The following is a 13,767-nucleotide window of genomic DNA, read 5'->3' as shown; positions in this document are numbered from 1 at the left end:
GGGAACTCTGATGTAGGTACCAGGACAGAGAGAACTGGACGCTACAGGCTGACGAAACTAGCAAAATTATTAGCAGCCCTCACACACTTTGGGCCAAAACCACAAATTGTTGGCCCACTGCAAAGCATACTAAAAAGAGAACTGAACAAATGGGTGGAGAAAGAAATGACTAGACACTGGATGAATTCATCAGGCATATAATAATCAAAGAAATTCCTCAACATCTCAAGTAGGAAAACAAATCTCTCTCTCTCTCTCTATCTCTCTCTCTCACTCAGTAGGCAATAATTAGGGGGAAAACTATATTGCCTATTGCTTCTTCAAGGAATAACTGAGACAGAAACATCCGACACTGTCATGAAGAGGAAGAACCATCGTAGCCATGTTTTTTGTGGCTGAAAAGAGTTAGCACAAAAAACAGTACAGCATCATACAAAAGGTGATGCGTTAATATCTAAGATGTAAGTGAAGAGGAATGTGTAAGAAGGTTTGTAAATAAAGAAGAGCCAATTTCACAATAGATCTTTTAGGTCGCAGTGGAAGAAAGAGGACTTTAATCAACCAATGAGCCCAAAGAAGGGAAAAAATCTATAATTTCTATTAGGTTTCGTGATCCAATTGACCAAATAAGATGATGACCAAATTCAAAAGGTGGGGTTGAGATGGGAGGTTAGTATCTGAGTGGATCAAAGTCACGATAGCTCAAGTGGTAGAGTAGCGGCGTATCTAGCCAAAGGTCGTGGGTTCGAATCCTGCTCGTGACATTGACTTTTTTATCTCAACCAAAGCTTTAATTAATTGAAAATCTATTTATAATATGAATATTTATACCATCTTTCGACACAGTAGTTATTTTTAAAAAATTGGCTGAATGTGTTGCCTCATGCCGATTAGCTTCCTTGTGATCACTGTAATGTATAAATCACTTGCATATAGGGAATATGTATATATAAATCAAGATAATTAGAATATAACTAATAACTAATATACAATATACACCAATGGCTGCAACGATTTGGAATTTCTGACACTTTCTAATGTGGGTTTTGTAATTTTGTTTTTTCATATTACTTTTCACGTCAGATCAGCTATAACCGAATTTATATAATACCCAGGGATGATTAACATTACAAAAATTGGCAATATCATTCACTATTTAATTTAAAACAAATGGATGTTGAAAATTGATGATAATCGTTGCATGTCACTTTCACATCAATTGATGAGATACTAAATCTTGAAATATGACTGAGTTATACAAGAGTTTCTATTAGTTCCTTAGATATTCTGATGAATTATATAATTAACAAACATATTTTTGCACATTTCCACACCATCAGATATTCTGACACATTAATTGATCAATTTCAAAATTATTACAACAGACTTTCAACTATGACACTATCAGTATCTTGTAAGATAATTTTTACTTTTACCAAATGATATTCTGATTTGGGTCAGATTTTCATTGAAATTGAAATAGATCCAAAGTTTATCAGTAATATATATGTTTCATGTATGAGATAATTTTGTTTTGTTATGTGTTTAGTGTATAATATCCAATATACAAAGAAAAAAANATGACATAATTTTGTTATGTTTGTTACATGACATAATGTTTGTTAAAAAAATTAATTATATATATATATATATATATATATTGTGTGTGTGTGTGTTTCATGTATGACATAATTTTGTTTTGTTATGTGTTTAGTGTACAATATCCAATATATATATGCTATATAAATATGTATACAGATAAATCCTATACATAGGTAGGTATGCTAAGCAAATATTCTCTTTCTCTCTGAAGAGGTCGATACATTAAATTCGTCCATCGATTATTGCAAGTGTGTATATAGAAACTAGGGGGGAAATATTATTCATATCAGAATCTTTCTAATTACACAGCATTTTTTTTTTTTTTACTGAATGTAAAAATTTGTTTAAAATGGATTTTTTTTTGGGGGGGGGAGGCTCAACAATCGATGTTGACACAAAGTTGACACGAGTGTTTGACAACTAAAAATCTTTCTGGAAAAAATGTTTTAAATTTATGTTCAATCAAACTATTATAGTTAGATTAATAAAGAATTAAATCAGTTAAATCGGGCAATACTCTGACAGTGGAGTCCTGTTTGAGAGGGCGTCTCAGTTGAACGTTGGAGCAAAATCAGCTGTCCACCTAACAACAACGTTATCTCTTGATTTCGAGGTCATCCGTGTTGATTGTAAACTGGAAATGGGCTGTTTACGTTTGACGTAGCTGGCGATCAAAAGACGGACGGATTGAAAATTCGATACCCCAGCATCTTTTGATGTTACCCCTCGATGTTTTACGGTTCGCAGGAAAGCACATTCCCAGTCGTCCGTATATCGACGTGGCGCGAATAACTCACACGATGAATTTATTATAACACGTTAGCAACAAGGGAAAAAAGTTAAAATGTGGGTGAAACCGGAGGAAGTGCTCATCGCTACTGCCATGTGGTAAGGGACAATAGAAAAATCTACAACAAACTATAAACAGGCACAAAAACCTATACAACACACGTCTTAACAATTTTTTATTGTATGCCATTGTTCTTTGGGTTAACTGATGTTGAACATTTAGTCTGAATGCACTGTCAGTATGGAATAAGTCGTCAGATCGCTGAAACGCACTTGTCATTCGTTGTTATCAGCAATGACTAGTTTCATATGGGCATCTGGCAGGCAGGGTGTGACTACCTTCATTGCCAGATCACTAGGAACGAATTATTATATCCTTGCCCATATAATAATAAATTTTGCATGATTTATTAATTGAATGTCAACTTTGATTAGCAAAAATTATAATTTTGTTTTCATTGATCGGGCAATTATCAATTTACTAATTGTCATACTTATTGAAAATGGCAACTGGCAATTTGTTTGATATTCAGCTCATGTACAGTGAAAATTTCATGCTTTTTGCTCTAACGATTCAAAAAATTCTTACAAATTAGGGAAATAGTCTAAATTTACTTGTGTTTTTTTACCTTGTATTTAGCCATCTATTTTACTTGGCGTTGATGGCCCCTGGAGGGCAGCCAAACAATATTTGCAAGACATTTATTTAAAACAAAAACTGGCAATTTTGTTTGATTATTCATCTCATGTACAATCAAAATTTCATGCTTTTTGCTTTTAAACTTTGACAAATTTGTACAAACAAGGCAGAAAGTCTAAATTTACTTGTGTGTTCAAGTCTGAAATATATGCTTACCCCACTGGAAGGTACATTAATTAACACCTTTTTGGTATATTCCTGCAATATTAATCTAAATTTGGCATACTCATTTAAAATGAAAACTGGTAATTTTGTTTGATTACTCAGCTCATGTATAATCAAAATGTGCTTTTTGCTTTTATGCTGCGACAAATTCGTACAAATAAGGCAAATTGTCTAAATTTACTTGCGGGGTTGAGGTTTAAATTATACTATTTTTAATTCTCACTGGAAGCTGCATTAATTGACACATTTTTTATATATTCATCAAAATTTAGTTTAAACTGGTCTTTAACGATATTTAGTTACATCTTTGTATCTGGCAGGAAAAGTGTGACTATCTTCTTTGCCACATCACTGGAAACATATAAATATATTATTGCCCATTTCTTATATTATGCATGATTTTTTCATTGAATTTCAGCATTGATCAACAGAAATCATAATTTTACAGTTAATTAAGGTTTTCAGTTGAGATAAAATGGCATGAGCGGGATTCGAACCCACGATCTTCGGCTTGATACGCCGCTGCTCTACCACTTGAGCTAATGTGTCCTCGATCCACTCATACACCAACCTCCCATCTCAACCACACCTTTTGAATTTTCCCTCCTTTTTGCCATTCAAGCGGACCACGAAACTAGTGAATTTAAGAGATCATAATATTTTTATGTAAGGTTTTGATTGAAATGAAAAAGTTAGTGCCAAGAGTGGGATTCGAACCCATGACCTTTGGCTAAATACACTGCTGCTCTACCACTTGGAATAACATAAAACTGCATAAAAAGATTAATTAATTGAAAGAAGTAATTTGGTCAATAGACTACTAAATATAATATAAATCATAATTTTTATACCTTGATTCAGTAAATACAAACTTTTGCATGATATACTGTTCAAAATGAAAACTGGTAATTTTTTGACTATTCAGGTCATAATCAAAATACCATGCTTTTTGCTTTAACGATTTAACAAATTCTTACAGATAAGCAAAATAGTCTAAATTTACTTTTTTTTTTTTAATTTAACATTAAATAGTTATTCTTTTTTCTTTACTGCCGACTGCTACCGATTGCGGCGAATAAAAACCTTTATTTTTGTTTTTGCTTTATTTGCTTTTTAGTTCCCACTGGAAGGTACATTAATTGATAACTTTTGGATATATTCTTGCAATATTAATCTAACTTTACTTGAAATTGATCATTTGTTTGATTTTTCGACTTCAATCAAATTTTCAAACCGTTCACTGTATTCAAACCCAGGACCTTTAACTTGAGTGATGTACACCGTGCCAATTCCTAAACCATTGTGATCACTGATACCCTCGTTTTTAGTTCTTATAGGTGGAGGAAATTGGGTTCAGATGAAACTATCATTCAGCAGTTTAAATATTACGCCTTTAGTTCCCTCTGGAAGCTGTATTAATTGACAAATTTTTAAAATATTCATCTGCATTAATTGACAAATTTTTAAAATATTCATCTGCATTAATTGACATGTTTTTAAAATATTCAGTTGCATTAATTGACAAATTTTTAAAATATTCATCTGCATTAATTGACAAATTTTTAAAATATTCATCTGCATTAATTTACAAATTTTTAAAATATTCATATAAATTTATTTTAAACTGGTCATTTGTCTGATTTTTCATCTTTTTTCTAATCAGAATTTCAAACCGTTTACTTTTATGATCATACAAATTCTTGTAGATAGAGGAAATCGGATTTAGGTGAAACTATCATTACGCAGTTTAAATAATACACCTTTAGTTCCCTCTGGAAGCTGCATTAATTGACAACTTTTTAAAATATTCATCTGCATTAATTGACAAATTTTTAAAATATTCATCTGCACTAATTGACAAATTTTTAAAATATTCATATAAATTTATTTTAAACTGGTCATTTGTCTGATTTTTCATCTTTTTTCTAATCAGAAATTCAAATCGTTTACTTTTATGAGCATACAAATTCTATTAGATAGAGGAAATTGGATTTACGTGAAACTATCATTACACAATTTAAATAATATGCCTTTAGTTCCCTCTGGAAGCTGCATTAATTGTCAAAATTTTGATATATTCATCTAAATTTTGTTTAAACTGGTCATTAACAAAATTTAATTACATCTGGGTATCTGGCAGGAAGGGTGTGACCATCTCCTTTACCAGATCACTAGAACAAATGAATATATTATTATCCATTTATTATATTTTGCATCATTTATTCGTTAAATTTCAGCTTTGATTAGCAGCAATCATAATTTTTATACATTGATTGAGCCAATATCAATTTTTGCATGACATACTCATTTAAAATGAAAACTGGTAATTTTGTTTGACTATTATTGGCAGCTCATGTATAATCAACATTTCATGATTTTTACTGTTACGCTTTGACAAATTCGTACAAATATGGCAAAAAGTCTATAGTTACTTGTGTGTTCAGGTCTAAATTATACGCTTGTTAGTTCCCACTGGAAGGTGCATTAATTGACAAATTTTTTGTACAATCCTGCAGTGTTCTTTTCAATTTACTTGAAACTGGCCATTTGTTTGACTTTTCAGCTTATGTATAATCAAGATTTTACTTATTGTGCTCTTATGGTCCAAGTTCTTGTAGATACAGGAAATAGCCTTTTCAAAAATATAATTTATTTTTCTTCTGTTGTGTGTGTACAAATCTAGTTGAGACTCAGCCTCTTATAGTGCACATTTACACTAATAAATACATTCAATGTCAATAAAAAAAGAAATATAAAACAGCTTTATATTATAACATCGTAATGAGGATAAGCAGACTAGGATGATCTGTAATAAACAAATATTATGTTTATCACCCTGCAAACAACAGAAAAATATCACAATAATAGAATAAGCTGATATTTACCTATTAAATTTTTTTTTTTTTGTAAATTTTGTATTAGTATTAAATTTTTTTTTATTCTAGGGACACAGAACAAAACAGCCTTTATTTTTCTATGCAAAAGAGAAAAGGCCATGGTGATAAGTCGACGTTAACCTCCATATTAGTCGGGACGCTGGATAACATATTTGACACCAAGCCGGCACCTTACAGAATACTGCACCAAACTCCAAATTCTGAAGTTTATTATGGTAAGAATGAACTTTTTTTTCCTTCCCCATATCAATTGACATCCGTTGATTTTATAGTCATTGCCTGTTCGATATCACACAAAGAGATTGAAGACCATTGGACTTGGCTTCAGCAGAACCTAGATTGTCTTAACCAGTTTGATAAGGAGGAAGATGTGACTCAGTACGTCTGCACTAAAATTGAGTCAATGGTATCGTCCGCTTCAAACATCCCGCAGATGAATTGTGACGGTATGTTTAGAATTTTTGTTTGTAAGTGTAAGTACAAGTATAATACGGCAATTGGTAATTAAAAAGGTTTCATCATTATTTATCTTTCTCAGCAAAAATGTAAAAAAATATCCTGGTAAGACATCTTTGAAGAAAAGTTGAAGTTACACGTTTTTGGAAAAATATTTAGATTTTTAATACAGTACACTTATATATTTAAATATTAACTTTTGAACAAATGCTTTTTATACTGTAATAACAAGCTATTACACATAAATCTGCACAAATCTTTAAAAATAAATTATATAGAAGAAACATTAAAGAATGAAAATAAAACTAATAAGTATTTTATGTAGCTCAAAACAGTTGTGTAGTTTTGCTCAACTTTTATATGTAAAACTGAGAACGTAGCCAATTAAACAGGAAGTTGACTACTAATTATCTCTTAAAGATACTGGTAGAATTAAAGTTTTGTAATATAATAGTTTATACTGACAATTCTTTTTATTCAAATTTTTTAGAAATTTTTTTGAAGTAAATTATTGTTGGTTTGGAGTTGATCTTTTTCTAAGCTAAACACAAATTTAACTGTAAATCGGAAACGTTCAAACAGAATAACTTTTATTGATATTGTTATTGAACTAAGATAGTTTTGTATCTCATAGATAGTCCAATTGACTACCATTCCCTTAGAGAGACGTAATCTACAAAGGTCATATTAATATTTAAAAAGCACAAAAGATTCAAATGTATTAGTTCTTTATTCTGCCAATTGGTGACTGTAGAGAAGAAACTATAAACGGATTTGACTGGAAATGATGAGTACTTTAGGTATTAAAAAAATATAATAAACTCAATTTCATTAATTGTTTAATATAATATTTAATATCAGTAAATGAAGTCGATCATGAATATCACATGTTTGTAAACTTCATTGCTGTAATTTCTTCCTAAAGAATCATTTAAACTGATATGTTAAATTGAAAATTTTTCATAATTGCATAAATTTCACAGGGGCTTATCTTTGCCAAATAAAGCGAACTTCCTTTATAAAATAAACTTTAAAAAAAAATTTGCTAATCATTTGATAAGTTTTGTGTTTGACATGATTGGTTCAAAACAGATCATCTTATCATGTCTTGAATATTCTTATTATTTGCATGACTGCTAAATAGACAGATTGGGTCTGATTTCTTCAGAATGAGTTGAAATCACTTTCGGTTAAGATGACTACCGGTTTTTTCTGCGTATGCTATTCAGAGCAGGGGTCTTATCTCATCATACTTAGTGAGTACCAAAAAACGGTTTGTGTAGGGTAAATTTATTTTAAACTAACCTTCTATTTAAATTATATTTGTCTTAAGAATTGAATATTACAAATATACAGAATTCATCTCGGGTTGTCCAGACTATTTGATGTAAGTTAAAAATTCTCAATATTTCAACTTTTAATTTTCGATTATTTCTATTGCTCTAGTAGCTATCTGAAAATTTTTGGTTGTAATAAATTTAATGTACAAGAAAAAGAACAGAAAAAAATTAAAAGTTGTATTATTAAACTTCAAGTTTACATCTGTGGAGTTCATACAATTCCTGCAAATCTTGGAAAATCTTTATTAAAACTATGACGCCTGGGGTTAACATATATTAGAATAATAAGGGAATTGAAGTTTGGGTTCAAATCCTTCTCGTGACAGAAATTTTTCATTTCCAAAATCTGTAACTTTCATTTGATTGTCTCCAGTTTATCAGTATTGTTTGCCAGAATCGTTTCTGTGCTATAAAAATGTCAATTGTTATAAAAAGATGGATGGTCTAGATAAAAGAATGACATTTAATTGCCAAGTTTTCATTATGGCTGAACAAAGTAAACTATTATAAAAAGTTAACATTTAATTGAAAATTTTTAAGATTTACTACTATTTGTGGCTAAAAAGTCTTTTGTACCACGTCCATCAGGAATTTTATTAGCCTCCATGTTGTTTATATTGATTCTAGATTTTTTCTTGCTGGGTTAACCTTTTCTCTGCCTGGAGTAGAAACCATATTACTTTATTATTATTATTATTATTATTATTTTAGAATATTCAATGAAACTTCCCTATAACGAACACTCTTGGGTTATCCATTTGGGATAAGACTGAAAAAATGTTTAGTGTTACAATATGGGTCTCAATGGGAATAAGATATCGACACCTTTACAAAAAAACTTTTTAGTCTTTTCTATGACCAGAGGGTTTTTCAAAGTCACCAAACATACTTTTGCACAAGAGCAAAGTTAAATATTCCTTTGGAACATTTTCTCTTTGGCAATGCTCATTTTTCAACTGTATAGTTTTATCCAGAAGTTCTCTAAAAACTAACTAAAGCCGTCTAATTGCTTTTGAAAATGTTTTTTTCCCCTTCAAAATTGGTGCAATATTGTTTAAGTTTTCCCAGTTTCATATAACCTCGATCCTGCACTCTATTAATTGTCTTAAAAGAAATCTTATGCTGTGTTCTAAATTTGGTGAACCGGTCTGGAGATGTAACTTGTTTGCCCTAAAAGTTTACGGCTTTTTTTTTTGTATAAGCAGACTGGAAAGTAGTATTTTACAAATCTGAGCACTGCAAAATAATCAAATAATCCTGATCTATGACGAAAACCAGACGTTTTAGGATCTGTGGGATTGGTCATTGCTGTGTTTGTAAAATTTATACAAAATTTCCTTTTTATTCTTTAGAAATTCAACATGCAAAGGTCCCTTCAATAGAAAACTTCGCAGCAAAGTCACTCACACTTAATTTTCCACTTTCACTCATTTTATCATTTTATTTAAGTACCAAAAGCTGAATTTCCATTGCATGAAAAAATCACTCGCCCAACTAAAAAAAAGAATTATTTGTGAAAAGCCGTCTCGGATTAACCATTTTCACAAGGTGAAACATTTCACAACATAGAGGCGAAACAAGGTGAGCCATCAGTTTGCACGAGACAAACATTCTGTTTATAACTCCACCAACTGCCTCAGAATTTGCTATCATGGTGATTGTGTTGTACTTTTTTGATGCTTATTTCCTTTCACACATTCTCTCTCTCTTGTTATGGTGATGTTGGCCAAAGAGGGGGCCAACATGTACTCTTTGGGTCCTGAACCGTACTATGGCTTAGCATCCTGCCAGTAAAGAGAATACATCTTAAAATGGATCCTTAATGAGTCCAAAACCTGGTGGAACAATACCACAGGTATGAGGCATGCGAAAAGAAATTCATAGAAGGACCATTCACAAAACTTACAAAAGAATTAGAAAAGGCAACTGCAAACGAACCAGAATTCTGGTTGGACTACTGATAGGACATTGCCAGTTAAGAAAGCACATGGACTGGATAGGAGTGCAGACAGAAGAAACACTGTGCAGATACTGCCAGGAAGAGGAGGAGACTGGCAAACATATTTTATGTTTCTGTGAAGGTCTAAGGACAAGAAAAACTGTAAGCAAGATCCTACACAAAGAAGCCGCGGACAAAGCTAGGGAATCTGATTAACAACCTGAAGTGGGGCTGCAGTAGCCGAGTGGTTAAGGTGTCAGACTCTCGGCTAGTAGATCCCGCGGTCATGGGTTCGATCCCCACCGTCGCCTCTGGACTTTTTCTGACGCCTAAGGGTACTGGTGGCCGTAGTTGAAAGAAATTGACACGGCACTCATCAATGGAAGGAGCAGGATCAGATCTCAGCGACCCTGAATTTGGTCCCAACCCCTTCAAAAATGAGTTTCTTCGATGGAAGAACACCGGTACACCGGGGGCTCAAATTCACACTTGTGTTGCGAGCCCCCAAAAATGGAGCCCCCAGGGATAAAGTACAATAAGCTGTACAGCTGCAGTGCTCAGGAGGGAACTCCTCCAGTTCCTGGTATCCATTGTAAAAAAAGGGGGGAAAAACCTGAAGCTGGCCAGTGAGTTATAAAATACAGGGGTGCACAATAGATCTTTTCAGGTCGAGGTGCAAAGGGCCTTGTGACCGCCTCTTTCACTCCTATCCCTTTATCTTGTTTCGGTGAGTTTTATCTTTAACATTCCACAAAATCAGTAGCTGAGATACATTCAGGTTCAATCTCATACTCGAGACTAGTGCGTTTGCTCGAAGAAAAATAAACGACGCGTTACACTTTGATGCACACTAAAAAACAGACTGCCAGTTGGCTCACCCTGAAACATCCTGCCAAAATTTCCTCAGTCCCGGCAAGGTATCCACGACGTGAGACAAGTTTTGCATAACAGTTGCATGAATTATTTTTGCACTCAGTTAAACGCACTGAAGAAGTACTTAAACATGTTGACAAAGTGGCATAATTAGAATGTAAGAATATTGGGAAAGTATTAGAAGGGAAATAAAACACATAGGAGAAATGGCATTTCTCAGAAAACATTAATTTTCTGGTGGCTGCTGTTCGCTTTTGGGATAGTTCTAGCCAGAATATGTTGGAAAAAGCTGTCTATTTCTGTTATTGGGAGTGTCTGCTTTATAGCAGATTTTAATATGAAGAAACTAATGGGAACATGACAGGGAATCAAAATTTGTCCGTTCCAGCAGTGTCTGCTTTTTGAGATGTTAGTTAAGGGAAGTTTCCATGATGGAAGTTGGTTACGGTATTAGCCACTCATTTTGTCAAAGACCGCATGGTGATGGGTTCAATTCTCACTGAATCCCCTAGAATTCTCTAACCCCTTCTAATCCCATTAATGCTTTGTAGTCAGATAAGCATTGAGCAGTATGCCACCTGTATTTCAGCCCTAGATGTGGCTAATGAACACTGTCATCGGTAGTAATTTCTAATACTGTTTAAGATTGCATTAAGGCCCTATCAGACTTTGGAAAAAACCTTTATTACGATGGCACACAGGGCAGAGGGGCAACGAAGAAGCCGATAAACTGGCCAAGGAAAGTTCCATCAGAATACTTACCAGTCCTGAACAGTTTTGTGACATACCAAATTGCCAAAACATAGGCCCAGTTCAATGTGATTGAATTGCAGAACAAAGACAAGCAAAAAAGTTCATAAAAAGATCATAAAAAACTAATGGTACATATTAATATTAAACCTAGAAGGACTGCTGACTGGACACTGCAAACTCTAAAGGCGTATGTAATAACAGAAACAAGTCTGTGTGGTATTACAAGCGAAAATGTGAGGAAAAAACTTTTTTTTGCACTGGGGTGACCAGACTCGGGCAGAGACGAGGGTGCCCTTGGCAAGGTTGAGTGAGGCCTGGAAGAGTCCGAAGACGCGCAGGTGGTATTTGGAAGCCAAAGGAGGCCCAGCCAGGGCTCAGTGGGGACACTGGCGAGGAGTAGGGCCCGACCGGGTGAACAAGGAGGCTCGAGTTGAGACGGATCGGTGTGGACGAGTAAAGGAAATGAGCATCAAAAAAAAGTACAACAAAAAGTAAAAAAGGAACGTGATAGTGTTTTATTTAATTATTTTGGGATTTTTTCTCATCGTCGTAGAGGGTTCACGTGTGCGAGGGGAGAACCGCTCTGGAACGAGAAGGAAAAGAATGTACACAAGGTTCGAGCTTTTAATTTATATTATAAAATTGGTTTCTGAACAGTTTTGTTTTTGTTTTAATTTTGAAGTTTTTTTATTTATTTTTTTTTTTTACATTTTATTCACAATACAGAGGACATTGATATTTTACTTGTTTTTTATTTTTTTATCTTGTTATCTCCCCCCATGAGTTTCACTGTTTTCCAAAAAGAAGGAAAAAATATAAAAACAGTGTGGCACCCGATTATTTGACTTTTGGAGATGAAGCAGCCATGGAAAAAAATCTCCATTGAGCCCCAGGTACCTGGTGACTGGGTGAATTGCCAACAGTCCGGCGAGGAACCGGTGACAGTGGATATTGCCAGGATAAAGAAGAGAAAGAAACGGGAAAATTTCCTTTGTTGGTGTGAAGGCCTGTGCAGGTTGAGATTTCTACTCCTGTGTGAGGAAAAGCCGAGGCATGAAAAATACACATGGGTGTCCTTGACAATACTTTAGGATCTGATCTTTAGATAATTTGGAAGATAGAAGAATTTTGTCTCTGGCTTGTTCCTATGGAAGATACTTAATAATAGGATGGTCCCTGGAGATCTTGTCCTGAATTGTTATTAGGGACTCTCAGCACCGATCCGCTCATGTTCCCCAACATAGGAAGAATTATGGGTCAGAATTCTGTCTTTCTCGGAGAATTCAGCACATTAATCGATATAGAGATGTTGTGGCTCCTTTCTCTGACTCCTCATCAGTTTTCAAAAAGATTTTACGAGCTTTAAAACAGTGATTCACTGAGTTTGTTTATTTTTATTTATTTATTTAAATTGTTTTTTTCCTCGGCCATGAGTTGTATTTTTATCTATAACAGTTATTATCCAGTGGTAATCTATTCTTTTGAATGAATTTGATTTAAATTCTAAATTTTTATGTATGTTTTTTGTACTCTTGACTTTCAATTTTTGGCCATTTCACCTGTTTGAACTGAATAAAATGAATAAATAAATAATAATGGAGATTGCACAATAGACCAATTTTGGTTGTAAATAGGCCAACTACTTTTATGTTATTAACATTACTATTCACCTATATAATTTACTTTGTTGACCTGTTTCTTGATTTGAAATTAAATCGCCGTGTAACTTTTTATTTGTATTTTCCAGATGAGCGCACAAAAAAGTGCAGGCAAATTTTTAAATTGCCTTCAAACGACCGATTTGTCAGCTACTATTCATGCAGGTCTGTGTCATTTGACAACTTTCGCAATATTTGTAAAACTTAACGATTTTTTTTCTATTAGTTATTGGTACAAAAAGGTCCCTCTCCATGGTTGGCTCTACCTGACGATGCAACATATATGCTTTTATGCTTATATGTTCGGTGTGGAGAAACAGTTCGTTGTGCCATGGAGCGAGGTGACAAAGTTGGAGAAGACGGCTCGTCTCTTTTCCCTTGCGTCAATTTGTGTCTACACGAGACATAAGAAAGTAATATAATAAAACATAAAAAAAATTGTTTTGTAATAAATTTCTTCTTATGTTGCAGTTCTATTTTTCCATGTTTGTCAACATAAATGACACATACAAACTAATGCAGCAGCTTGTTAATCTGGCAATGAAACAGTGAGTTTTAGTTAATTTTGTTTATATTTGATCTAATTTTAATTATT

General features: G+C 33.4%; 1 protein-coding gene across 6 annotated transcripts in view; it reads left to right on the top strand.

The window, feature by feature from the left end:
* The first annotated feature begins 2,056 nt into the window (after window positions 1-2,056).
* Window positions 2,057-13,767, top strand: part of LOC106669903 (TBC1 domain family member 9B) — a 32,838-nt gene continuing 21,127 nt past the window's right edge. For 3 of the 6 annotated variants that reach the window (XR_002910371.1, XR_002910370.1, XM_024227362.1), the window contains exons 1-6: window positions 2,060-2,490; window positions 6,202-6,368; window positions 6,426-6,599; window positions 13,262-13,337; window positions 13,399-13,585; window positions 13,644-13,720. Coding sequence is in view for 4 of the 6 variants with exons in the window: in XM_024227362.1 (XP_024083130.1) it covers window positions 2,447-2,490; window positions 6,202-6,368; window positions 6,426-6,599; window positions 13,262-13,337; window positions 13,399-13,585; window positions 13,644-13,720 (725 nt within the window). In the remaining 2 variants the exon portion in view is untranslated. Of the gene's footprint in view, window positions 2,491-6,201; window positions 6,369-6,425; window positions 6,600-13,261; window positions 13,338-13,398; window positions 13,586-13,643; window positions 13,721-13,767 lie in introns of all 6 variants that reach the window. The other 3 variants (XM_024227364.1, XM_024227361.1, XM_024227363.1) reach the window with 3 other exon arrangements.

The sequence above is a fragment of the Cimex lectularius genome, unplaced genomic scaffold (genome assembly GCF_000648675.2).
Source record: "Cimex lectularius strain Harlan isolate CLEC.00 unplaced genomic scaffold, Clec_2.1 scaffold193, whole genome shotgun sequence".
In the NCBI taxonomy this organism is placed as follows: domain Eukaryota; kingdom Metazoa; phylum Arthropoda; class Insecta; order Hemiptera; family Cimicidae; genus Cimex; species Cimex lectularius.
This window is presented reverse-complemented; position numbering and strand designations above follow the sequence as displayed.